The following is a 27,499-nucleotide window of genomic DNA, read 5'->3' on the forward strand; positions in this document are numbered from 1 at the left end:
CCTTACAAACCCCAAAAAAACCTTACAAACACCGTACGCCTCGTACGGTGTTTGTAAGTTTTTTTGGGGGTTTGTAAGGGGAATCATAATCATTTATAAGGGCAGTTATCGGCAGAGGTTGACAGGTATGTAAATGTGTTCTTCAGAGGTCATCCTAAGAACAATATTACATTTAAGTGACATGTTCAAAATCGTACCAAGTTATGATAGGAGGGATTCCTCTATTTTCAAAGTTTTTTGTTATTTATTCAAAATGTACTGTACTTTTAAATTCACTGCTTCACCCCGCCCCGATTCAAATGTGACTACAATGGCAGCGAATGAGCAATATCATTCAATGCAGTGCCTGTTGGGATAGATAGAACAGCAAAGAGCTTACTTTACAGCCAAAGCATAACACTACAGTAGTGTTCAAAGGCACAAGAAACGACGTAGGGCTATTTCCCACCCACTACTGGTTTGAAATTAAAGTGCGCCATTATTCGATACATTCACATGTGACCCAGTGACACAATATTGTACGGTACCCAACACATCGTGACACGTCTTTTACCTGCTCCCTTCCAATCGTTTAGTGCGGATGCTTTGTCCTTGATGTGCTTGCAGCTCCACAGAGCCAATACTGTCCAAAGAAAAACAAAACATGTAATAAATACATAAATATCAACATAAATAGCCTTTGACATGCATGTTATTTTTGAATCTAGCATCTAGTCATGCTTGAGGATGTTTTTTTTTTCCACCTTGGGTTATTTTCATGACGGGTACATAAAATGTAGCCAACTCTCAAAATGTACAAATATGCAATTAGTAGTCACAGATAAAGAATGTTAAATCTTTCTAGTTATTACATGAAGAAACAATTCTTTAGAATGTACACCCAGTCCAAAATGCTTACAAAACAAATGGATTTTTTGTTTTTTTAAACTCTTTGTGCTTGACGCCCTTTTGCCAAGCGCGCGCACGTCCGCAGGTGCACGAACTTGAGGCATGTTGGGATACGCAGGATTTTCAGGGGTGCTGGGTTTTTCGGATTTGTCAGACCAGAAGCATTGTTTCATTTACAGCCCTTGTTGGGAGCACATAGGGACCGACCGGTTGGCCACGAAATCTCAGGCCACTGTCGTCTATTCGCAGGCTAACTTGCTGTCGAAGCTGGAGAGGGCGATGGCAAAGGCTTGAAGGGCACACATTGGGTAGTTATAGTCCATGGTGAACACGTCCTCTGCCACACGTCCGAACTGCATCACAATGTAGTCAGCTGAAACCATTGAACTTTGATAAATATTGAGGAAATAGGAATGTGGAATGTTTGCAAAATCCCTTATATTCATTCAGTCACTTACGGTCATTGTCGTGAATGATTTGGAAATTCTTGACAGAGGCCTGAGTGACTCTGCCGTGGAAGTTGAGCACATATGATTGTGTATCATCATTCCACACTGGAGTTTTGTTATGAAGTTCTATTACACTCTCCGTGCTCTTGTTTTGCCACCTTGCCAGTAATGACTCATGGTCCTAAACAAAGAAAAGGCACAAAATGGAATCCCATAAAAAAATCAGCTTAGTGTACATTAACAGCTTAATATATATTTATATTTGTTTGAGCAGGGTAACTTGATCAGCACGTATTGGTAATGGGAAACATACATTTCGTGGGCGGATTGACACTCTTTCATGGTCCATGTTCATTCCAGGGATGATGACGCTCATTTTACGAGGTCCCTTGAATCCCAATACATTGGTTTCCTACGTTTAAAAGAAAAAAATATGTTGGAAGCATTTTAAATCCGAATCACAGAGCCGACCGATCAAATAAGGCTTCCTCGCTGGCCCTGCCTCACAGTTGCCATCAGCACAAAGTACCATTCAAAAAATGTCTGATATTAATTTTCACCGAAACCTAGTTGATTAATTTCTGTCATGGTTTGTGCAATGCCTGAACCAGATAGTCGTTCACATTGTAGGGCGTTAAAACTCAGAATAAGTTTAAACTATTCTTTTAACTTATTTTGAGTTTTTGTTACTTTTTGCCCATTTGCAAAAAAAGGGGGGTTGTGATTTTTTTCAGTTAATTGAACCCACTACTCTATTAATAACCCTATTAAATGGATGTAACATTGAGACAGCTTTGTTCAAAGTAGTGGAAAAAAGCATAACCCAAACATCTTTTTTTAATGACTACATTTCAGAGGTATCAAATAGGGACTTGATATTGGCACATTCAAAAATTTCTGATCGTGACCTACTTTTTCACACTGCATGATAAAATCAAATATGTGCCAAACACATGGGTAGACATCCAAATTCATCTGGAGTGTGAACATGACGTTTTATTTAAATATATCTTTTTAATTACATAGACGACACGGTACAAATGAGAAACTAGCTTTTTAGCTATAGAAAATCGGGTTAAATGCATTTAACATCAAAGTATGAAGAAAAAGCACTTCTTGTGCAAAGTTTAACGCTGAAAGAGGTGTGTGATCTGTGGTCTTAATACCATTTATCTTGCCACTTGGTGTCCAATAAAACATTGAGAAAAATTGGAATCTGAAAAGATAGTTATACCTGTTTGGAGTGTAAAAAGTCAGAAAAAATAATGAACTCACGTAGCAAATGGCTGCAAGCTCTTGTCGCATATTATTGTCTTCAAGGCTGGTGGTGGTCTTCATAGGGTTAAGACCGCTGTCATATACAGTAAACTTGGTTCCCATGAGGTTTGACCTGGAAAGCAATATACTTTAGTTTCCTTAAGTTAGTCCTACTTAAGAAAAATACACTGTGTTTTATCCAGAAACTTCCAGCATCAATAGCCGAATAGAAGTTGATTTCTCACATTCACTGTACAGTCTAACAATAGTACAGTGCAGCGTGACAAAAAAATACATTAATCATCATAATGATGACATCGCGCATGATGCAATAAAGTGCTTTATTCAAAGCATTTAGATTGAATGGCTACAAAGAGAACCATATTATAATATGCACTGCTGGGCTGAAGCATCTGTTGCTATAACTGATGCTTTGAGGTCCTGGTTTTAGAAGGACAGAATGTCGGAAGTCACAGTAGAATGACCTTTGACCCTAACTGAAGTATGATTGAGACTGGAAGAGAAGAAGAGCTTCCACATCCAACTTCTAATGGCTTTGTAACAACCATTACTGTACAAGGAGCAGTTCCTCCAGCCTGAGGTGCGTTTTGGATTTTCCACTGCCAGTGAAAGTACTGAGAATCAGCTGCTAATCATATGTCATAATGATAATATGAAGGAAGGGAATGATGTTCTGTGATATCACATTGTTTTGAGGGGTGGAGCCAAAGTATTTGCCATCGCTGCATTTCGGAAAACTCCTTATGAGGCTTCCGCAACAATACTGGAGTCTTTTGTATTGAACATAAATATGCAGATTGCTTTTGAGTTTAAATTGAGAATGGCAAGCCTTCTGTTGAATAATGTCAGATATCTCAGAGAAAAAAGTTAATACTAGAGTCAAATCTTGTCATTTCTGGTTATTGTAGCCAAATGGATGGCCAAGGAGACGGAGACCACAATGGTCCGAATCGTAAGTACCTGATAAACGTGATTTCTATTTCTCCTCAGTACAAATGTCTAAGAATTATCCACACATTTTAATTGTCTTACAGGCCATCATATCCACATTCCAACTGAAGATCAACCACCAAATGGCGACAATAATGACATGGAATTTATCTTCCTCTTGCATTTCATCATTAATCATCACATGAGGGTTTTCAGACAGAACCAAATAGGCTTTGTCAATGAAAATATTGCAAATGTGCATATTGAAAACCATGCTGGACATATCAATCATGTGCTGGAAGAGAATTATGAAAATGAAGACGATTTGGACATGGATTTTGCGGGGGAGGTTCAGATGATAGTCAACCAAGTCATAGAGGAGGAAGAGGAGGAGGAGGAGGAGGTGGAGGAAGAGATAGAACACGTGGAAGAAGTACAAGGAGAAGAGGAAGAACCTCAGCCAGGGCCGTCGAGAAACAGATCTCGAGAGGACACTGAACAGGATGAGGAAACCAGAATTAGGAAACGTTCCAGGTGGTGGCATGAGTTTGACTACATTTCTGATAGCAGTGGGGACCTAGACAATGAAGATGAAATTCTATTCGACAGGTCAGAGGGAAGGTCAAGCGATGGACTGGATTCAGATGAAAACGTATTACCAAACTGTGCCAATGAACGCGCAAAAGACGGTGGTAGTCTGACCGAGGAAGCAGAAGGGTCCACGGAAGATGAACAGCTTAGTGGGCAAAAGGAAACAAAAAATTCTCTGCCTGAACTTTCAGGGACTTGTTCATCAGATAACGCTGAATGTCCGTTTGAGACAAGGGGGAACAAATGCTTCCAGAGGTGGCACGGAATTGAAGATAGTAGCTCGGACAGTGGCGCTGACTTAGAGGGGGGGAAAAACACGCTACCCGGCGTATCTGAAGATAAGTCGAGACAAGACTTGGAGTCGGGTGATGAAAAGGGAGTGAATGACTTAGGATTGCAGGATGACCATTCATTGATGCCTAATTGTGTATATGAACTGGCAAAGAGCATTAATGATACTGATTTAGCTGAGGGCGTACAAACTTCCATGGACAAAGAGAATTGTAGCGCACATGAGGCAGAAGAACATCCGGGAGAGGGGCCATCAAAAATGAGGTGAGGAATGTAAATTTTTCACCTGGGTGTAATGATTACAAGTCTGATAGAAAGACTAACTAGCTCTAAGGCATAATATCAAACTTGCAGCCCAGCCAGATCTGGCTCACCAAATCATTTCGTGTGGGCTGTGAAAATCAATCATGTGCATTGACCTTGTATTCTTTTTTTATTTGCTAAAATGAAATTTATATGTAAAGATTTGAAAGATGTTTTAATATATACTAAAGAAAATATTAGATTTTTTTCCTTACGACAACAATGTCTCTAAAGAATTAACAAGGTATTCAGAAGGAGTGAAAAATTGTCTATCTTTGTTGCAGCTCTCAGAAAAATGTTATGTCTGAGGGAGGAGCTACCGAGGAGGATGACGCGTTGGGTGAGCTAGAAAAAACGGATAACCAACTTCCAACAGAAAGGTGGACAGAAAACAATGGCTAAAGAAGGCATAAAGAAGAGGAGTTTTACTAATTAATGGCATTCAGTAACATGGTCACGGTGTTACTTTACTCAAGAGGATTGTTGGAAAGATCAATCAGGCCTTGTGGAGCTGAGTCATGGACTCTCACTAGTCCAAATTAAAACTCGTTCACTGGCGGTGATGGTTCTACATATTTACAGTAACTGGGTAAGCTTGTAGCAGTTAGTCCTATATGGCAACGGGCAGGACAGTCAAAGTGTTCATTGTATATCAATGTTTTATGTCAGTCACATTTGCAGCAATCCTATCAATAGAGACTCACATTTTTGTGATTTCAACTGTAGCCCTTTATTGGGCAGTGATCCATATTTGCTAAGTCAACTAAATGGGTGTTCATGATGGATCTTGTACACAGCTTTCAGTTAGGAACTGAAGAAAACAATAAGCAACTGTTAAATATATGTGATGTAGGAATACACAATTGTGAAGAAATCTCAAAAGTATCCACACTTTCTTGTACTACAAAAATGAGCTATCGGTGACATTAAGAATCTGTAATAGTCGATCGCCAAGTAAATATTGGTATCTACCTGTTGCCTGAAAGTAAGATTTGATCCAGTCTGTTAGTTTCCTATTTTTTTAAACATGCATATCTGACTCATTTAACAATCGTTATGGTCCTATCTGCAAGTGTTGTTTAGGTTTTCAAATCCAAATCAATTTTTAAGTCTTTATCGATATGGGTCTGCATGTTCATAAAACAACAATATTTCACTTTATTTATACGTCCCCTTAATGTCCTGAAAACTCCATTTAACAATGGCCATATTGAAACACTAAATAATACAGGTTAAATGACTAGTCCTAATCACAACACCTACCTCAATTTACCAATGAAGCTTTCTCCACCCCGGGATAGATCAGTGGGATCAATGGAGATAAGGTAATTTGAAGTTTTACTTTTTTTTCTCTTCCTGCCTGCTAACAGGAACACCTGTGACCAAACAAGGTATTGAACAACAAAGAAAAAACACTTCCTTTCATGTTTTTCATGAATCATTTTCAGATTATTCTGCACCATTGTGGACTGAAATTTAACAGTCCAAAATCATCATTACCTTCTTGCCATCTTCTCTCTCCAAGTGAAGGTAGTAGGTGGGATACATGCCTCGATCCATGCCTTTCTTATCCCTGGTGATTCTGCACTTCACCCTGACCCCCTGAGGCGCAGGCCGCAACGAAAACTCTTCAAGGTCCTCGACATCAATGGCGGGCTCGTTGACCGGCGGGGTCGGCGCTGACGCCACATCCTGCAGTAGAAGGGACACCAAATGTGAGACAAAACCTTGAGTTTCATTGATGACAAATGCCCAATCCATTGAAGTTCACGTTCATAAGATTTAACATCAATCGCTGTCATTGGAGGCCAATTGGTTAAAATGGATTGGATTTCTGTCGCAGTCAATAGCAGCAAACCTTGCATGATTTCTTGCTGGTGGCAGAACCTGGTCTTGTGTTGTTATTGAGCTGAGATGAAGTGGAGCTGATTTCGTCGTCATCATCCTCTTCATCAAAATTCATACTGCTAGATATGCCTAAGTTTAAAAACAGAATTTGTCATGTGAGTTCAATCGTGAGGGAGACGCTTGAAGAAAAAAACAGCACCTTTTTTTAACATGGTCACCCGTAGGTCCTGCTTGCTCTGTGACGGAGTAAAACTCATGACTGGCTCGCCCTCGCCGTCCTCCGACGAGGCGTGACCCACCGTTAAGATTTGGATCTGACCGTCCTCAGACTGGCAGGCCATGCCATCCAGCCCTGCTGAGCCCCAAACAGACAACAATGTACACCTGAACACAGCAGTTACATTGCTATGATGAAAAAAATGCTCGTAGTTCAGAAGTAGGGGAGTTGAGTCATAAGACTTGACACCGGTCACAAAAATAAACAGCGTGTAATAGCACATGTGCTCCTTTATTCACTGTAGTGGAGGCTTTCTCTTGTGTATAGTCAAGATTTATCCTCTTCTGTTAGATGTGCCCCCTTGTTTGTACTTTGGCCCCATCTGTCAATCTGACAAGCTACATTCTTAAATTGCCTCTGTCTGTCTGACTGTTTGCCATTAGGCTGACCTTTGTGCTTCCCCTTCCTCTCCTTCTTGTCGCTGCCTGTCTGAGGAGTGGAGTTTGCTGACGCTCGGCCCTTTTTCGCTGAGCGAGGCGGCTGTGGTTCTGGCCTCGTGTTCATCTCCTCCTGCTTGGCTTCTTGCACTGAAATCAGAAGTCGTGGGTCATGGGTCATTTCAAAATTAGAGGACATTTTACATCCTACTATATTTTAATAATCCACACAGTTGTGTTCAAAGCACCCACTGCAGTATATTGTTGTAGTATGAAAATATCTTTTTGCATCTTCATAAACAAGTTTGTCCTTGCTACTACTTTTCATATTTGTATAAAAAGGTTAACCTAGAATCCTAGATGGAATGTTTCATTCTACCTCATGCAAGCATATTAAGCACATGATCAGAATAGACTGATATTCATAAGATAATATTCACTTATTTACAAAAACCAATTATTGTGCTTATGTAGCTAAAAATAAAGTAGAAGCTATTTTTTTCAAGACTTCATGCTAAAATGTCCTCCTATTCTGGAATGACCCAAATAAAGGACATTTAGACAGAATAAATCCAAAAGTAAAGAAGACTGTAGACAAAAAATATTGTTCAATAGGTTATCGGTTTTTTTTTCGCAAATTACAAGGCTATTGGAAGGTATCTCTTATGAAATTCTAATGAATGAATGCGACACACATGCAAGTAAAGCAGGGGTTTAATAAAAAGAGAATAGATGTCAGTGGGTTCATCTCAATTTGGTCGGCACAGATAGGTTTTTTATTTCCTTTCATTGCAGAATAATAACGTGCAATGTGACATTTTCCTCCTTGGAAGGATGAGTGACAGCTCATGAACTTGAGCTGGCAAGAAATTGGATTTATTTTTCTGTGTGTCGGCAGACCAGAGAGCATTTAAGGAAAAGAGTTTTGAGAAGTGACGCTAAGTGAAAAGCACTTAAAGGACAAGCAAATTTCACCACGGTAATGCACTGATTTGTATGATAAATGTAAAGGAGTGAACCAAAAGGTTGGGATTGATCTACAAGTGGAGTGCATTAGTATAGATCAGTGTTTAACAGTGTTTAACTGTTTAACCATTGTGCCGTGGCACACTGGTGTGTTGCGGAAAATTACCTGCCAAGATTTCATACAATTAAATACTAAGACAAGAAGGGTTGGTTGTAATATTTCAAGATTAAAGTAATTTTGTTGCTTATTATTTATGTAATGTGAATTGGAAATTGCTTGCTTTCACGGGCATCGACTTTTAGCGACGTAAAGTGTTTGTGACCACAAAACTGCTTTTCTTGTAATGTTAAGAGAATGAAATAATCTTGGGAGAAAAAGTCTTAAAATGATAAAAATTAAATCGGTACAAAACCTTTTTTACATCACGTGAACCGGAAGTCATTCAGGGTCCACAGACTTCAACGTTTGTTGACATAAGGTCAGTGTGAAAAATAAGATAGGGAAATACTTTTTTGTGTTTCCTAGATTTCTGTTGATACAACTTTGATGAGAGTGACTTCATATTGTAAATATAGCTGACAGACAAATATAAGGCTGGTGGTGTGCCTTGAGATTTTTGCAATGCAGAAAGTGTACTGCACTTTAAAAACAGTTGGGGAACACTGGGATGGATTGTACTTTAAAAGACACAAATTGACTCCAGACTGTTGTTGACATTTGTGTGTCAAGGCTTTGGATCAAACTAACAGTGGTAGATGGTGCTGCTGGTACTGCTGAGGTAGGATTCCACCAAAGGAGCCTGCTCCTCACTCTGTTTGGTTCGGCGGGTCCGAGATCGGCCATCCACGTTGGATTGGACCATTAAGGGTTCTTGACGCTTCTTCTTCTGCTTTTGCTCAAGGAGGACTCGCTGATAATGGACACAAATACATATATTATCACATACACATATATGAAGGTTTATATTAGGTATCTCTACAAAAGATAGAACATTTATATCTATTTTTAGGTGGAGGAAAAATGGCTTTCACATAAGCTTGAATGGAGACAGGCGGTCCTTAGGAATGTCACTTTCATGCATGTTCTCAAAAAGAGTTCATCAAATATTGAAAGCTTCTATTCATGGAGAACAGGGTGCGAAGAAAAAGAAAGGGCTCCAAATGTTTCCTGTGTCTTTAGGAGAGGTTCAGTTTACTTGCTGTATAGAATAAAGTGTGAACTACACACTAAAAGGAACCATCGATTCCAATCTAGGACAATTTTTAATGGCATTATTGTTTGAGAAAGAGTTACCTGCCGATCAAGCTTCTGCTGTCGGAGGTTGGTGCCCTCGTCGTCTAAAGTGCTGCAAATGAAAAACATAAGGAGCAGGTTAAAAAAAGAAAAATATGAACGTTTTGATGAGGTTCAACATTTCTTATGTCATCTAGACGTGCAGGCAAATAAAGTGATCAGTCAAAGGTATATTTACTTTTAGTGCAATAAACATTGAATTCTTTTGCATTTTTAAAAATATTTTGATAGACAATTGGATAAAATGAATCCATCTTTTCTGCGGGCTGACCTATTGCAAATACAGTCAGTATTCATGCACACACTAGCCTATTTGATCCAAATCCTGGCTCATTACTAGGCCTAGTTGCCATGGCAACAAGTGTTGCTGCAGAGCAAGTTCAGTTCAGAGGATGACATCAAGCCCTGGTCGCAGAGGGACTGCTGACCAATCAGACACATGAACAACTATTATCCTAATACAGCGATGGCAATGTAGATTTGATTTTCTTTCAGCAAATTGGGAATTGATTTATCTTCTGTTTCACATGGGAATGTGGGAGAAAGCCAGAGGACCTGAAAAAACATAACGCACAAGCGCAAAGATAACATGCAAACGGCACTCAGAAAGAAAAGAGTTGGAGACGGGGCCACTGAACCACATGCGTCACACTAAGTGCCCACCCAGCAAGGCGCTTAGTCATATTCTTTTTAAAGATGAAAATTCTATAAATGTCACACACTGCTCTAGTGATAGTTCTGATAAAGTCCTATCATATGTCCATCAGCATGTCATTGCTCCTTAGCTGGAACTCCTTAAAAGGTGAAAGGAAATCAAATGTAACTTAAAGGGGACCTGGGGGATACTTACTGATCTTGAGAGATTGGACTTTGCTGAGCAACAAACCCACTCACTTTCTTTTAAAATCAACAAACAGAGCACAAAAACTATTATACTATTACTATAACTAATCTAATTTCGCTGTTAGACAGAAAATTACAGCTGTTACCGAGTGACATCACTGGCGAACAGCGTTTTCGTGAACTATATCCCCTTCCGTTTAGTTTCATTATTGTGGCTGCCAACGTTTCAGTTGAGTTATTTTCCCAAGAAATTCAATTATTTTATCAGAAATTGGTCAATAACTGTTGTGTAAGAAATTGGAACAGCACGAACACGAGCGATAAACTGAGTGAATTGAACACATAGAAGGAAGTGGAGCACCCATGATCAAACCCATAAGAACCCATCGACATACATAGTCCTTTTCTATTGAGGCATACGCCCTCTGCTGGTTCTTGAACTCTTTTGACATCATTGTTTTTAAGAAACCTGATGGCAATGTTACATAAATTACTTTTTTGTACATAGTTATGGATCTGTGTGAGTCTTCATTGTTTATTTTTTGATTCTCTTTGACATGTGAAAATAGGACTTTAAGGGAATAAAGATAGATATTAACTTATGATATCCCATTGACAGCAAAACATGTTTAATCCATTTGAGCTAGACAGCGAATTATAATGGGTTAAATTAATAGAGCAGAGTGAATACAGGGAAGAACTCTGCGAATAATATACCCCCCACAACAACAATCTTTAAATGAAGGTCATTCCTCAGCTCAGAAATACTACAAAAACATGTCTAAAATAATGGAGTGTAGGTTAATTAAAAAAAAATCTGTCAGTATCACAATAAAAGATTTTACTTCACTCACTGTCTTTTCAGCAAATGCTTATTCAGTGTGTTAATCTAAGCTTATGTTTTGTTGCTTTCCAAATGTGGGAACATGGCATTACTGTGGTTTTAATTGGAGTCCCTATGAGAATGTTTCAGTAACTACAGGGAACGTATGGACAGCAACCAACAATGTATAGCTTGAGAAAATGCATTTGAGATTTGGCTCTGATACATGATTGACTTTCAGAGTGTCTCGCTGATATTACAACACAGAGAATCGGTCGCTGCTGGTACTTCTGTTCGATAGACAAGTCGTGGAGAACTGGCTGTGGCGAGAACAACGGCTGACTTTGCACACAAGTGGCTGCACAATGTCAAAGGCATATCTGATCTGACATTATTAAATGCATTTTGTGACTTCTGCCTGGATGGGTGGAGTGTTCTTCCAAACACAGCTGGGTAATATCCAAGTATCTACAAACACGGCTATTGACTTAAATCTTATCTGACCTGATGGCGCTCTGTACACTGACTTAATGTCTTTGGTCCAAGCAAAGGCTTAAAGGTCAGTGTAGCACAAACAATGAAGGTAAAATGAGATACTAATCAATTTAAATATGGCTGCAACAACCCTTTTACACTTAAAATATGTTAATTAGAAAATGAAAACGGGTTTTATCAAAGCAGACAGAAAGTGTTTTTGACCCAAATTTTGTCAAGAAGCACCATGTTCTGGTAAATCAAATTGTTTTCTGAAATTTGAGTGTCAATGCTGAAAGAGCCAAGATTGTCTCAGGGGATGATGTTGTGCTGATTAGTGAGACAAAATAAAACAAACCCCATTTTGGCACATTTGTGTGTTTATTCCCAACGTTATAATGCTTAAGCTTTAAATCAACTATGAAAGGCTTAATGATTTTTTTCGACTGTTAAGGTTAGACATAAGAAAGTGAAACATCAAAGGGCCTTAATTAGATTCCAAGGAGATTCCCTTCAAGAAGAGCCATAAAAAAAAGCAACAGGAGGCACGAGGGCACACTTTATGAGAGATGGACCCGTCTATTTTATTGATTCATTCATTTTTCATACTGCGCATCCTCGTAAGGGATGCAGGGGTTGCTGCAGCCAATCCCAGTTGACTTTGGGTGAAAGGCAGGCTACACCCTAGACTGGTCGCCGGTCAGCCACAGAGGGCACAGAGAGACCATTCACACTCACAATCATGCCGCTAATAGCGGAAACCGAGCCCGCACCTGCCCGCACCGAAGTCAGGGGAGTGAACCACTACACTATCAGGTGGCCGTTTACATATGCAAGTCAATCCTTCAGTCAAGTAGGACACTTCCTTATTCTGCATGTACAGGAGTGCTTCTACTTGTTCTCGTTCCCACTATTTTCAAATCCCTCAATGATGAATTTAGCAACAATACTCTCAATGCTACTCATGAGTCGCAAATAATTCTATTCCGATCATGCACTCAGTAAGTTGAGATGTTAAAAGCAACAGTGAATCAACGAGCTGGGAATAGCGTGTCCCTCGACAGCGCCACGGTCGCTTCTACTGTGACGTGAGAGATTGCTAGGAAAAAAGTATTCACCTCCTACTCTGTGGGAAACCTACAGACAAACAAAGTACTCCAGGTCTGCAATCAGTTATTAAGTATGTGAATGGGCATCAAACAGGAAGATAATGACTCAAACAGAGCTGTTCCCATGGAGGTCCAACGACTCATTATGCTGGAGAGTCTTGTGTTGCAACCCACAGATGGCGAGCAGTGCAGTGGCTTGTGTCTTCTGTCAAGGTGCACTTCTTGTTCTAGTCTTAGGGTCCAGCTCTAGCAGTTTTATTGAACTGGAATAATCTACTTTAGACTCATATTGGGGGTCATACCCGCAGTGTATTTGTAATTATTGTTTTTGTTTTCACTAACTTTTATTAGTTTATCATTCTATTTATTCATGAATATATATATATATATACAAATATTACAAATTACCATAAAAAACAATTACTTTTTATCATTATATTTGAGACCTAACATCCACATATGTAGACATCACATTATAGGCCATGCAGCCCACACTTGTATAGAAAATGTTAATATTGTTTCCCACATAACCCATTTTTTTTTTGCATTCCCCTTCTTGCTACTGTCACAATGAAATTTCCCGAATACGGGATGAATAAAGTTATCCAATCCAATCCAATATACATATACATTTGTATCGCGCGTAGATGCATGAAAGCCAAATAAAGGGATTGGAATATGCCAGTTCTAATTAGCAGACGGTACAAAGTGCTAATGTTGCGGCCTCTCCACAGTGTCAAACACACACGGACGCTGCCAGAAATCTCACTATTAGACTAGTGAAACAAATATATTTATAAACATTAGTTTCCTAAGTAAATCACTGGTCTGAATGAAATATTAACAGTAAACTATCAAAAAAGAATAAACACAGTGGACTCGATGAAAAAAAAGACTATGACTCTCTCTCTCTGATTATTTAGTAAGAATGGATATGGGGTGGTATCAAATGAAATAAAGTGGTCAATTTATTAAATTAGTATGTTGCATATATTTAATCTAGGGATTTAACACCCTCAGCAGCCTATGTATTTTTTATAGAAACCTCAAAGGATGAGACAAAGACGAGTTTATTATGTAATCAACAACCTTTTGCCCCTGCCTTGTCACATCGCCTCCGTTCCTTTTAGCCAATGGAAATGTCAAACCTGTTGAAGAATAATATTTTATTTGCAACATTTACTGTCCTTTCTGCTTGTTTACTAAAACTCAAACAAATTAACGGCGAGGTAAATTACAAAATAATTAAAGCAGTTAATCATTTACATCAGAACAGCCAAATAATAGTTCTTCTTTTCTTCTGATTGCGGCTAGAGAGCAGGGCCCAACATCAATTCTGATTGCTGTTTTATTAAAGTGGGGGACTAAAAAAGTCAACTTGCCTCCTATGCACACAAGTAAGTACTCAGCAGCACCTGCAAAAATCTCTGGCTGGCAATCGTAAAGCTCACTTCCAGTTCTCCATGTTCAAATGGCTTGGACGTCGCTCTCAATGGCAGTGAATGAGTTTAAAAAGAAGACAAAGCTAGTGCTAAACAGTGGCCAAAAGTAGTCAGCCTATGTGTTTATTAGCCCTAATATATTATTTTCCCATGTGAACTGGATTAAACCCTACTTTGAGTCCAAATTTGCAATTAGCGTGTTCAAGAAAAATCACAAGCGCAAAGAGGTCAAAAAGCACATTGGTTAATGTCCCATTTAAAGCTTAAGTGCAAAACATGGTTAAATTCAACATTCAATCAGTCCGCCAATTTGAACCATTAATCCCTCTTTGTTATGAAAGAACACATTGTGCCGTATCAGAAGATGGATTAAAACTCTTCCTCTCCAACTACTGAATAAAATTCTGACTGCACCTGCCAGCCTCCTCTTACACATGCTCCCGTTTACAGTGCACAGCTGCCCTTTGAAACAAGTCTGATCCCACCAGTGTCACGCACAAGATACCTGTAGGGAATCCAATCGGAGGTGTGCTTGGAGCTCATTCTGCCTCAATCAGCCTGACTGCCACTGCTGCTGTCAAACTGCAAGGCTGGCGGCCTGCAACAGCACCACGGCAAAGTGGCTATGTGGTCTGAGGACAGGATTCAAACGTTGAGTGTAGCCCGATCATCACTGCTCCTCGTCTCCCCCGAAAGCCTTCGCCCGCAGGTCTTCCAGCAGCGGGACGTCGGATGACTACCAATCCGAGCAGGCGGCGGGAAATTAGCCGTTTTCTTGTCCTCCTGTGAAACTGTGTGTGCGTGTGCACGTTTGCAGTCAATGCATCTCCTCTTCTCCGCTCACATTCACCGCCTCTTGACTGGATCTAAATCTCCCTCCGTTTCTTGCCCTTTAAATCCCCCCTCCCTTCTTCCTTTCTCTCTCTCTCTCTCTCTCTCTCTCTCCAATCTATCCCTCTCGTGCGACATCACCAACAGCAGCATCCAAGTCTCAGGCTTTCAGCGTGAAAAAGATGGAGAATCCCCTTCTTTGCTAGCATCCTCCAAAATTTTCTCGTTTTAATCTGGGAATGCAAATCGGGGGATTCGGATGTGTTGTCCAGTCCAATCATTTATTTATTCTCCCAGAGTAGCAGGCATTAGCATTTGACTGCGGTGACTAGAGTTAACGCCAGACAAAGGTGCCCAGTGAGCTAAAGCGCTCTCACGCACATCTGCTTCCGCTCTCCGTCCGACGCCCCTCACTGTCACACATCCCTCGCTGTGTTCCCCGGCCAACTGCCTTGTCCATCTATAGACGGCTAAGGCAGGCCGCTTCCTCGGGAGTGCCGCCGCACCACAAGGAGTCGATTGAAGGCGGCCTCATCAATGAGCGTATATCTCACGTGGACGTGCGGAAGGGAAAACTAAACCGTCTGCAGTTGTTCAACTTCTCTCTAGTAACCCTTTTTTTGCAACATATTGTGAGTTTAAGGGTATTCGGTGTAGTTGAGGATCTGTTTTTTTCCCCAACTGACAATTCCAGTGTATTACGATAACCTTAGTTTGGAACACAACTTATGTTGACTGACATTCCTTAAAAAGTGATTTGACAACTCAAAAAGATGGCTTGTCACAAAACAGCTCCATGGTGATGTGATGATAGATAGAGTTATACTTCGATTACTTAGATACTTAGTATTTAGGATTAAATGCTCAAATATCATATTTTGTTTACATTCTCAAAAGCTATTTCCAAGCATTCTTTTAAAGATTCGACGCATGAAATTCCCTTGGATTTAAAGGATGAACAGATGGGAATTTGGTGTTTTAATCGCAAGGTCAGAGAGGTGAAGGAAGAAGTTGAGCGGATTTGGCAGGCACGGCCACAAGGATTTGAGGAAAAACATCGCAGCCTCTCTTCTTAATGATCTCACTGGCTATTTCAACTCATTTGCTGCCATTGGTGGCGATAGATGAAAGCTGGTCATTTACTGCCAGCCCCTACAGTTAAAATGGTTTGGACGTCTAAGCACGCCATCAATGAGAGCAAAAGAGTTAAGAGGTACACCATCACAATCGAGTTCACCAGCTTCCACTGCCTCCCCACTGCTTGAGAATGATTAGCCTATCTGATCTTCAAGTGTCCTAAAATGACCAAATTCAACACAGAAGATTTTGCATATTGCGTGTGAGCAGCCAGGATGAAAGTGGAGCTAAATGGAACAAGCCACTCATCTGAGGAATGCTCCTGAGCAAAAGCACCCTGCTGAATATTTGATGCAGCAGAGCAGACTTTGAAGTTTGACTTTGAAGGCTGAATTTGCTCATGAGGGACTTTGGTGAAGATAAGAATATATTCCTCCTGCTTTCTTCCTTCTCAACTCCACATTCAAAACATACTACTTGTACCACTGGCCTTACAGTAAGTGCTGCACCTACCTCACAACGATAAGATCTCATATAATAAATGATACTTTCCAGTTACCAGAAATGCTGTATTTTAAGTAAGACCAGACCAGGAGTATCACTAATTATAATAATGGTAGATTCACTGAATGCGCATGTAATGTGAAAATTGATTTCTGGCTTTTGTCAGCCTGCTTTACTCGGACCGAAATATATAGCAATAGAGAACATAAGCTCGTCAGAGATCACCAGGGCATAAGCAGTGATTATTCCCTTCCAAAATGCATCGCCTATGTCTTTAGGACGAATTAAGAAGTTAGTTGTGAGGTCAAATGCAAATTCCTCATTATATTCACTAATGACACACAATGTATTGTACTTCCAGCATGACTGCTGTATCACAGCAAAAATGAATTGTCGAAGGATTTTGTCAACTGTAACAATCATTTCTTACACCGGAGACCGGAGGCGGGCTAGGAGAACTTGGAGGCAATACGTTTATGAATGCTAATTAAACCATGTTGGAAGCAACTTGAAATAATGAATTCCAATTCTCTCTAAATGCAAACTTGTCTAAACATGCCAATTCAATGACTTGTAATCCAACTAGCCAGCTATCCATGCCACTTGTTCTTATTAGGGTTTGAGCGAGCTGATGTCTATCCCAGCTGCTATTACAGAATAAGGACATTTTGAATGAACAAAATGTACAAAAACAATGTAAAATGGGGAAAAATTCACATATGAAGCTTGGAGTTGAGATTTTAATCCTGAATAGATTGCTATAACATGACGAAATAAGGAAACTGCCTTTCAACAAAGAGGTCTTCGACTGTTAATCTGCAGGGATCTTGTGCTAGTCCCAATTGATTAAATAATAGGGTCATTCATACATGAATAATTATCTAAAAATAAAAAAAACATGCAGCAATAATGGGGAAAAATAAGCCTTTTTCAGGGTTATTCCCAAAGTGCTAGAAAGTGGATAAATCAATATATTTTTGCTGCGGTTGTCAAAAGTTTAGAAGACTGAAATACTGATATGTATTTGGATACAAAAACTCTCTGGCAGCCATTGCTATTGAGAAAATGGTAACTTTTGAATTGATGCCCACTGTAGTGACCACTGTGCCCGAAAGGTTTGAATCACAAAAATAGGGCATTTGAACAAGTGTGTTCAAATTTTTAGATCCATGTTTAAACATGATATGAATGAAAGGTGGGCGAGACCACTGGCATTTGTCCACCATTAATCGAGTAAAATTTGCCTTGCCTAATGTGAGAAATATACAATTTTCCACGACAAATACATTTTGGAGAAAAGTGGTGAGTTTTTCCAATAGCATCTCATTGAGCGTTGGTCAAAAATATTGTGAGAGTCTGGAGCAACAGCCCCACACACAGACATCCTTTATCATATTAAATCCCAGTACGTATATGTGGTATCCATCAAACTTGATTTGGATTGTAAAATGTCACACTGGACAAAAAAAATGTGAGGCTTCCGGATACACTGCCTCTATTAGCTGTTGTGTGTTTCTTATCAGACTGCAGCTTCAGGGTTCAAATGACTTTGGAATTGTGATTATTTTTGAGTTTCAAATTACATCTGACAACTTAGACAAAAAAAACCTAAAAACATCTTTGTTCCTTGAAAAACTTCACTTGGATTTCAAGGCATGACTATTTTCCGTGAATACTTCAATTATATCCAGAGGCAACAAACAACAACAAGTACTTTGGTTTATGAAATGAATAACTGGTGAGTCAGCAGCTGACTCATATTTACAGTATCCTCCGCATCAACAAAAGCGGTCTTTTTTTAAAGGTACAAACTGTTCTTATATCATGAATTTTCTTCCCACCATTAAACATTTGCAGACAGGTCGATTGCATGACTACCCTACAAAAAGGGCCAATGTACATACTATACACTGCACCTCACACTTTACAGCACGTGTGCTCAAACTTTTTTACACCAAGATCAACTTTTCAAGAACCAAACCTCCAAGGATTTACCTTTTTTCCTGGGCTACTGATCATCAGTTATGTAGTATGTAGTATGCTGATATACCCTGCAACACTGAATGAACCAAAATAGTAATCCCTCACTACATCAAAGTTCCTCTTTTGCGGATTCAGCACATTGCAGGGTTTTAAAAGTATTACAGCGCATTAAAAGTAAGTCACTGAGGGAGTTTGCTGCCAAGTTACCAAAGTATGAAGAAAAGAAAAATACTCTCATTCCAAATCTTAGCACCAGGACACATGCAGAGAAATGGAGAGACCATGCTGGTTTGCTAGTGTCAGTGAGAGCATCGCTCGCATCACATCTCAGCTCTCTCACGGAGAGCTTCCTCTGGAAACACGCTTTTGTTCTTGTCACCATGGCAACACCATCATTTTTTATTTTTTTTTAAAAAGCATTTAAAGAAGAAAATGCACTGTGCTGTGGAGTGTACATAAAGAACATGCGATGTTTTCCTGTGTCATAAAACGTTGGAAAGATGTGTTTCTTAAAGACACGAACAGCATGCAGGTCATTATTTTGTTGCTCAATAGGGGGAGACCTCGACTGAGCGTGTACATGTAGTAATGGTTTTTGGCCGCACGATGGGACTGCTTACCAGCTCAAGTCCCACATTAAATCTTACGATTTTATCTGATTTATTGTACAGCTAAAATGCTGTATAACCAACAATTATGGTCATATCTATTTTAATAGCTTGTGTTTGAAAATTAATATAAAATCCATGAACATTTAGAGGAATTGTCATTGCAGCCTCTAAACATGACATCAGTGCTTTTCAGTAAATAGATATCAATATTTTCCCCCCTAAGACATAATGAAAAAATAAATAAACAAGACTAATGATGACATTTCATGTGTAAACATAAACTATATAAAATGATACAAAAATCTACAGTGTTCATCAAGAATTGGACCAATATGTCTCTTAGTTTATTGAAACAAAATTGAATAGGATAAGTATGGTAGATATTGAGCATTACGTCCCCAATTCATGCAGGTCACAAGATATTTTTTGGAGGAAGAGAAAGTGTTAGATAAAGGGAGGAGTGGGCAACCAAGAACATGTAATTAAAACAATGATCGTTTAAGAGAATCCTTTTTTTTCTTCTTTTTGTCTCTACAATTTGAAAGAAATCTGAGAAGAAAAGAGACATGCTTTCTGACAGCAGTGACAACCTTGACTTTCTGTCTGTCAATGGCCTTGAAGCAAAACTTTTATTATCCACACTGCTCTAATATGATGTGTTCCAAACAAATGTAATAAATGTACAGAATTTCAAAAGAAAGACAGACAAAGGAAAGAACGAAAAGTGGCATAAGGGAGCATTTGACGTCAAATTGTATTGCAAAACCAAGAAAGAGGCAAATATGCATGCATTATTCATATTCAAATTTCATGTCAGAACAAAGGCCTACAAATCTGTTTGTAGCATTTTTAGGAAAGTAGTCTTATGTATTGTGCTCAGCATAAATGAGAACTCCCACGTAAAGTTTCTCAGCATTCGTGTACCACTACATCTTGTTTATCTGATTGCATGTGCCGTGGCAAAAAACAGTAAAGTGCTCGACATGTTGGAAGCGTTTACACGAATGTAAACCACTGCCTTGTGTTTAAAAAGCAGTGCAGCAACCGTTGCCGTGCTCATAATAATTACACAATCTAGACTAGCAATCTTATGTGCATCTAAAAAAATGTAGTGGCACCTCCCAGTTTTCCGCCACCATCTTTTACCATAGCAACCAGCTCCAGAGGCATATCTTACATTCACCTCGAGTGCAGCACTCTGGAGGACAGCAGAATTAAAGAATAGTGAAAGACAAGGGTATTAACGTATAAATCAATGACAGAAAGAATATGGAGAAATCAGTCAAACACCTACCATATAAAATGACATCATTGAAAAAAGACTAGATCAACCGCGCAAACACTATGAACAATTTGCAGAGGGTGAGTGTGTATGACATTAATTAGTCACACATGAAAGAGGAATTTCTGTGAAAATGCTACATGTCCACAGAGACTCACAAGTTTTAATCCTATTATCATTTGGTTGTTGTTGTAACCAATGTTCCCTCTAATTTTTTGTTTGTCTGTGCAGAAAGACAACCTCCCTGAGCACACCGAGTACCGGTGTGAGCAACATCATCATTGCTCGCTATGGGCACACACCGGTATCACACCTGCCATAAGCAGGTGTATGTCTACTACACATAAATGATTTAGTAATAACAAAATGTAATGATTAATATCTATGAATGGGCGGCCCGGTAGATGAGTGGTTCGCGCGTCGGCCTCACAGCAAAAAAAAAAAAAAGGTATTTTATTTTGTGCGCTCCATATGATTTGCTGTGCGCAGAGAAGACGAGAGTAGTGCGCAATTTCGCACGCGCGCAGCTTAGAGGGAACATTGGTTGTAACCCTTAGAGCAAATGATATTTAAACAAAAACATGCTAGAAAAGAATTACCGTTTTATCCTTTTTAAAACGATTTCTGTAAAAGAAAAATAATAATGTGTATTTAAAGTATGCTGCATTACATAATTCTAGGGGTGCTAGAAATCAACTGAAAGGTGCTTGAGAAACCTCATGAATGTTCTACCAATGACTATGATAATATTGGATATAGTCTTTGTCCTGGGTGAAAATATAATTGATATGATTGCAACGAGGCGCCATCATTTAATAGTTGTGTAACTCTTCTTCATTACATGTTTGTATAATACTGGCATGCACATCAGAAAGAGGCTGATGTCAATGATGAATGAATCATGATGCTCAAACTGTTTAATGCTTTCCATTAGATTTAATTGCAGTTATTGGAGTCTGTTATATTATATTGCACAAAATTGTTCTTTTTTTGTTTTCCAAGGATATTCATGTTAAAACATATGCAAATCATTCGCTGATAAAATCCCATATGTTAGCTAGGCTTTAAGTTTAAAAAAATTACAGTAAATGTATTTTTTTCATTTCTGTAGGTAAAATTATTTAAATTATGTGTGTTTTGAGTTATGGAATTAATTAACTTTTAACTCACGGCAACATTGTAAATTGAAGTGATTTGAGGAGTTACATTTGGATATAAGTATTGCTTTCCTGCCATCTTGTCCCAAGTAAATACACCCAAAAATAACAGATTCTTCTCAAATATACATATTCTTAGAACGTGAGCCCATAATTAATGTCCAAGAGTCTATGACAAGCATTAAACACCATTAGAATTAAAACAGACTGGAGTAAATCCAGGCAAAAAAACTACCTTAAGGTACACAAAGGCTTGTCACTGGTGTGGTGCCCTTCAAGTGAAATTGAACCCAGACACTTGTGCAAACTTCCCTTTGCAAAGTTCACATTTTAAAATGTCTCTCGGAGAAACTGACTTCTTTTTTCTTTTGCTCAGTTAGAATGGATGTGGATGAATGGAGTGAGAGAATGCTTTTTGCCATCTCATTTACTACTTCATCAAAACATGGCTGCGTTGCCATGGCTACATGTGAAAGACTTCCTTTGAATGACAAAGCTACACCAGACCTGAAGACTAATAGAGAAAAAACAGCGTGCTATATTGGATGGAAGTTAGATCTATTTTGCACAGTCACAACGGTATTAGTCTACCAATGTAAGTTTATCATTGTGGTTGGAGTTAACAGTAGTGAACAAAGTTATGGTTATGGTTTTATTATTAAAAGTTGTTATTATAATATTGAGAGATGTTTTTAATAATTCGATTTTTTTTCATGTGGTACCTCATTGGGTACCATTGAAACATGTCAAATCCATTTTAACTAAGAGGCTTGATTGACAACATAGCCTTAACTCATTCACAACAAGTGAGTTAACTCATAGCGATCTTCCACCTGACTTTTGTGCGGGCAGTCTCGGTTTGATTCCCACTCAGTGGTGGTGTGAGCGCGAGTGCTTGACCGTTTCATCGTGCACTGGGATTGCCTGTCAACCAATTCAGGGTGTCCCCTGCCTGCTGCTCGTGGTTGTCTGGTACAGGATTTAAGGTGAATGATGTCCCTCATTGACTGAAAGGCCTACCGTTAAAAATGGATTTGATATCAATAGTGCAAATGATTAACAGCGACCATTCAGTCATACTTTTTGCAAAAATAATCCAAGTCAAAGTCAATATTGGTGTGTCAAACTGCTCCACACAGCGGTTCTAAAGACAGACCTGCTGCTCAAAGGGTCATTTAACAGAAGCCCACTTTAATGAAAAGCAGGACCAACAACCATCTGAGAAGGTAAGGTTTCAAACACGTATACTACACTGGGACCAAGCTATTCTGTGTAAAAAAGGGGATGCTTTAGAAGAGCACAATTACAAAGAATCTATCTTAAGTACCATTGATTTACATACAAGTGCCTAATACTGACAGTTTAAATGTCTTGTAAATGTCTTCTTTAGACATTAGTCAGTGTTATCAGAACTGTACAAAGGATTGTTATAAAAGGAGACCAAAGAACACTTTTCTTGATGAAAAGGATGTTTTTCTTGCAAAAGGATATTGGCTGGCTGTCAAGATACCAGAGAGTACTTTACTTTGCCAGCATCTATCACCCATGGGTACTCAAGTCGAAAAAAGCAATTGTAGCTGACTGACTATCTATCGCTCCTTGAGGAAGACATTTGCACTATTAGTTAATATAGTGGGGTGTGTCATTCCAGAATTGGACATTTTAACTCTCACTTATCAAATTTAGAAAAAAAATCTCTTCTATTTTTCATGTTTTTGTACCTAAATTAGCCCCGATCAAATGGTGCACTCCATCTTTATGCAAACAATGTGAATACAACTTTTTTTTATCCTTTCTTTACTTATTTACTTTTTTTTTTTACTTTTATTGAAAAATAAAACTGACACAGATTTTTTTTTTCACTGGAAGACTTGCGAAGACTTTGGTTGACTCACCATGACCACATTTTATTCATATAATAACGTTCAAAGCAGGCTAAGAGGTCGGGGTGGGCGATGTGGCAAAAAGATCATATCACATTTTTTTCCAGATAAAATCTGGACCTCAAATCCTTTTTTATTGTTTATTTCAGTGCTTGCATTGCTATGATGTGGAAAAATGCATTGCTGTGTGTAGTATTTTGCTATTTTCCTTTCTTCACTAAATACTACAAAGTGTCCTCGTTTCTGTGTTGTGCCACCATTTATTCATTCATTTTCTGAAGTTGCATGTTTTTGCCACATTTTTTTAGGGCAAGCTACTAACTCACTGGAGATTTTTCCACAAATATCAAATAAGTTTTGAAACAGCATGAAAATGCAATGCAAAGCTTTCCAGAATGTGGATATTATCTTGTTAGCCCACCTTGTCCCTCCATCACTGGGCTACTGTGTTTGCTGAGTGGGTGCGAGAACATTGAGATTGCACATACTGTATGTCCAAGCACTGGCAGATACACAATGAGTTACAAGGCTTGCAGCCATTTCAGCCTGCACACACAGATACGCACACTCAGTATCATTATTCATCATTCTACTTTACTGTGGCTCATTTTTACTGAATCCTGACCCCCTGTTTTCCATTAGAAATATTTTTTCATTGTGTTTGTTTTGAGCATGATAGTGGTTTCTATTGCAATAAAATAATATAGTACATAGAATTCATCAAGCATATCCAATCAATACAAATTCTCATTGGAGGCATATACAATATATTGCAAGACAAGCACACTGAAACCTCCACCGCAGATTGGGGATGAAATATTGCTTCTATGCTTGCAACTACAACGTGCAATGCTTCATTTCCTGACTGAGCTCAAGGTAATGTTGACTCCTAGCACATTCTAAAAATCTGACAAAATGTTAATTCTTTACAGCCTGATGATTCTACTTGAGTCAGTATTCAGAAACTCTCTGAATGGGGGCCGGATTTGAAAGAAAAGAATTGCAATTGTATTTTTCTTTGGACAGGCAAACTTTTGTTTTGCTTTATAAAAGCCTCCATTATAGATATCTTTATCATTCACAGATAAATCTCAATTCTCTGGATTAAACAGTTATTATATGAATTTGATGAGGTCATTGTGGCAAAACAAAAAAGGGTGGGCAATCTTCCATACTCACATTTGATTGGTTGGAATAGTATTGGCATTGATAAGATCTCTTTCCCATGCAGGGTGGCCAATTCGTAGAAATGCTAGCTTTTATTTATGCTCTTCTTCACAATTTAACATCTGAAAAATTAAAAGGTGATTCTCAAAAATGTATTATTCAATATTCTTTAAATCAAGGGTTAAATTCCTGCGTGAAGTTTGCATGTTCTTTAGCATTTCCCAAAATTTCGTGGGTTTCTCCCGGTATTCCGGTGTCCTCCCACAGCTCCTCCAAAAACATGCATGTAGGCTGGTTGAACACTCTAAATTTCCTGTAGGTTATTATATAATAAAATAAAGACAATGCTTGGGATGTCAGTGTTGACCCTTGGCTTTTTTTCTACTGATGATGTTTTTAGGTCTGCCATTCTGTATGAACAGTAGTATATGGCAAGAGAGGACTGAGTTTGGATTGGATTGGATAACTTTATTCATCCGTATTCGGGAAATTTCATTGTGATAGTAGCAAGAAAAGGCATAGTTATAAGTTAGACAGTACAGTCAAAGGCCGCAGAACAACAAACCAAACCAAAAGCAAAAAGCACAAAGTACAAAGCAATGGGATCATTAAGAAGTTTGATTTATTTTTAATTTGCCACATTAAACAATGATTGGTCCCGGGAAGTTTTAGTATAGCATGACACAGGGAAAATGGGCTACAGACATCCCAACTCTACCAAATCCCAACTCCAATTTATTTTTTCATTTTTTTGTACACTTGTACAGTCCCCCTGCATGCTGTTTATACAGTGTGCAGTGTGATAAAAATCTTAGGCTGCAAGAGACCAGCGCCTCGAGCTGCAGTCTCCTGGGAAGTCCAAGAAAAAGATTCGGAATACCAATGATACAATCAGAGGCAATGTGTCGACTGCTGCCATCCAATGACCAATCGTCACCCCGAGAGAAAGAGAAGCAAGTGGGGGACAGCTCAGTCATTACTTTAGTGATGCATTCGTAATCATGGTGATCATGAAAGGGACGAATCAATGAAAGGCACACAACAGATTATTAATAGGTTTTCACACAAAAAAAACTCACAGTTCTGATGGATGTTCACTCTGCCCTTCACACTGCCTGTAGTGAGCAATGAGCAATTTGTCTTTGTACACAACAGATGATACGAGTGTCATCCATAGTTCTCTTAGATCATAATGCAGTCTGTTATCATTTGGTAATATTCACTTAAACCAAACGATGCATTTTGAGTACAAAATGAGTCAAGGTGTGACACTTTTAAGTACGTTGAACTTTTAATTTATCGACAGCCAGATAGGGAAGTGCCTTGAGATGCCAAAGTGTATATTATAGCTTGATTTACAGACAAGCAACTGATTAGTACTTTCTTTTACTTTTGTGCAAAAGAAAACCATATAAGCGCTGTATAGTGCCCGTTAAGTCATTTCACAACAGCCAGTTTGTCAGCTTGTGATTTTTATTTTATCAAAATGAAGTTTCAAGTCGTTGACTACCACTATCAGTATCAAATGATTGGACGTCCACCGCCGTCAATGGCGGAGAATTGGTTAATGCTAATATAGAAATAGAAATGCCATGGATGGGATCATTAATAGCACATATGTGGTGCTGATTCCAAAAGTCAAAGCAACGGGCATTTCAACATTTATTTTGAAAGGGGACGATGATTTAAGGCGCAATTGCTTTGAGCTAGGAGCTCGGCCAAGGAACAAATTTAACTCTCATATCAAGGAAGATAAATAGTCTTACCTATCATAGCTCCAGCGGCTGTACGAAATGCACCTATTGCTGGCGACTCCTTCCATTTTTTAGGGCTGGAAAGCCGCGTAGGAAGCCTCGAGGACTCGGTCGTTCGGTCGGTCGGTCGGGCGATCGTCGTCCTCCTCCACGCCAGGTTTCGAGCGAGCAGAGGCGGCGTTCCAGCTGATCGTTTCACGCTCTCGTTTAATGAGTGAGGGGTTGTAGTTGGTCCCGCGAGCGAGTTGGCTGTCACTTGGGCGTGCACGCGCCTTTTCATTGATCGATGTCGATTTGTCAACTCGCGCGTGGACGAAGGCTTCCTTCCTCCTGATTAAAAGGGAGGCGCCTCGGTGTCGGGAAGCAGCTCACCCACTTGATGGAGTCAATGGCATATAGTATAGTACTATATATATTGACTTCCGTGGCATAATCACTTGGTTACTTTCTGTAGAAACCATAACTGTTATCATGGTATAGGATTCATCATAAATGAGACTCTTTTACTGCAAAGAAAATCCACCTTGACACTGTAGGACCCGGATAAAAATGCAGTGTATTCTTATGACTTGTTTGGATTTTCACCTACTTCATACACAAATTATGATTTTAACCCTACCCTTGTTAGGTAACTTATGTAACTCTTTGCCTGTCATTGATAATACATTTTGAGAGTAAACTAACGTTAAATAGGGTTGGACGCCTATCCCCGTCATTGGCATTTAAGGAGTTAAGCATTATGTGAGGACTGGGGGGCAACTTTATAGTCTCACTTGGGACTGTAACCAGTTTGTATTTCTGTTTATACATTTTAATTTCATTTTTCTAATGTTAAAATAATGTAATTTAACAAAACTAATTATGAATAATGAAATAAATACAATTATATATGTTATATTTATTTTTTTAAATAAAATATCAAAAAAAATTACCAGCCATATTAAAGGCTAAAGGTCTTTAAGTGTTCACAAACAAACAACTAAAATAAGTCCAATTAATTAAATAAAGATTCACTTACTCTGTAAAGGGTGAAAGGTATTAAGTACTACCAACGTTTAACTATCTGA

The 27,499-nt window shown here is 38.9% G+C and overlaps 2 protein-coding genes across 4 annotated transcripts; one reads left to right on the forward strand and one right to left on the reverse strand.

Moving 5' to 3' along the window:
* Window positions 1–78: 78 nt before the first annotated feature.
* tub (TUB bipartite transcription factor) lies at window positions 79–26,800 on the reverse strand. Of its 3 annotated transcripts, none has more exons than XM_077593238.1 (12): window positions 26,445–26,800; window positions 9,493–9,544; window positions 8,947–9,109; window positions 7,245–7,382; window positions 6,778–6,930; window positions 6,589–6,707; window positions 6,231–6,422; window positions 5,994–6,106; window positions 2,613–2,727; window positions 1,651–1,749; window positions 1,347–1,518; window positions 79–1,261 (listed from the first exon to the last, which is right to left on the reverse strand). In XM_077593238.1, the coding sequence occupies exons 1-12, from the start codon at window positions 26,498–26,500 to the stop codon at window positions 1,128–1,130; spliced, it is 1,506 nt and encodes a 501-aa protein (XP_077449364.1). In that variant the 5' UTR covers window positions 26,501–26,800; the 3' UTR covers window positions 79–1,127. The 3 variants fall into 3 exon arrangements, with proteins under 3 accessions (XP_077449364.1, XP_077449354.1, XP_077449373.1); XM_077593228.1 differs by having other exon boundaries at window positions 6,778–6,933; XM_077593247.1 differs by lacking the exon at window positions 26,445–26,800 and adding an exon at window positions 14,689–15,064 and having other exon boundaries at window positions 6,778–6,933.
* Window positions 3,528–5,675, forward strand: LOC144092842 (uncharacterized). The gene is made up of 3 exons (XM_077625975.1): window positions 3,528–3,567; window positions 3,650–4,691; window positions 5,015–5,675. Exons 1-3 carry the CDS (start codon window positions 3,528–3,530, stop codon window positions 5,130–5,132), a joined length of 1,200 nt encoding a protein of 399 aa, XP_077482101.1. The 3' UTR covers window positions 5,133–5,675.
* Window positions 26,801–27,499: the final 699 nt, after the last annotated feature.

Source organism: Stigmatopora argus, chromosome 2 (assembly GCF_051989625.1).
Source record: "Stigmatopora argus isolate UIUO_Sarg chromosome 2, RoL_Sarg_1.0, whole genome shotgun sequence".
In the NCBI taxonomy this organism is placed as follows: domain Eukaryota; kingdom Metazoa; phylum Chordata; class Actinopteri; order Syngnathiformes; family Syngnathidae; genus Stigmatopora; species Stigmatopora argus.

Bases quoted from the DNA above. Each gene is read 5' to 3' on its own strand.
- LOC144092842 (XM_077625975.1), top strand. From the start codon at position 3,528: ATGGATGGCCAAGGAGACGGAGACCACAATGGTCCGAATC. The intron at 3,568-3,649 runs GTAAGTACCTGA...ATTGTCTTACAG, and splicing joins AGACCACAATGGTCCGAATC to GCCATCATATCCACATTCCA. The intron at 4,692-5,014 runs GTGAGGAATGTA...TCTTTGTTGCAG, and splicing joins GAGGGGCCATCAAAAATGAG to CTCTCAGAAAAATGTTATGT.
- tub (XM_077593228.1), bottom strand. From the start codon at position 26,500: ATGGAAGGAGTCGCCAGCAATAGGTGCATTTCGTACAGCCGCTGGAGC. The intron at 6,708-6,777 runs GTGCTGTTTTTT...TTTTAAACTTAG, and splicing joins GGTGACCATGTTAAAAAAAG to GCATATCTAGCAGTATGAAT. The intron at 6,107-6,230 runs GTAATGATGATT...GTTTGGTCACAG, and splicing joins AGAGAGAAGATGGCAAGAAG to GTGTTCCTGTTAGCAGGCAG.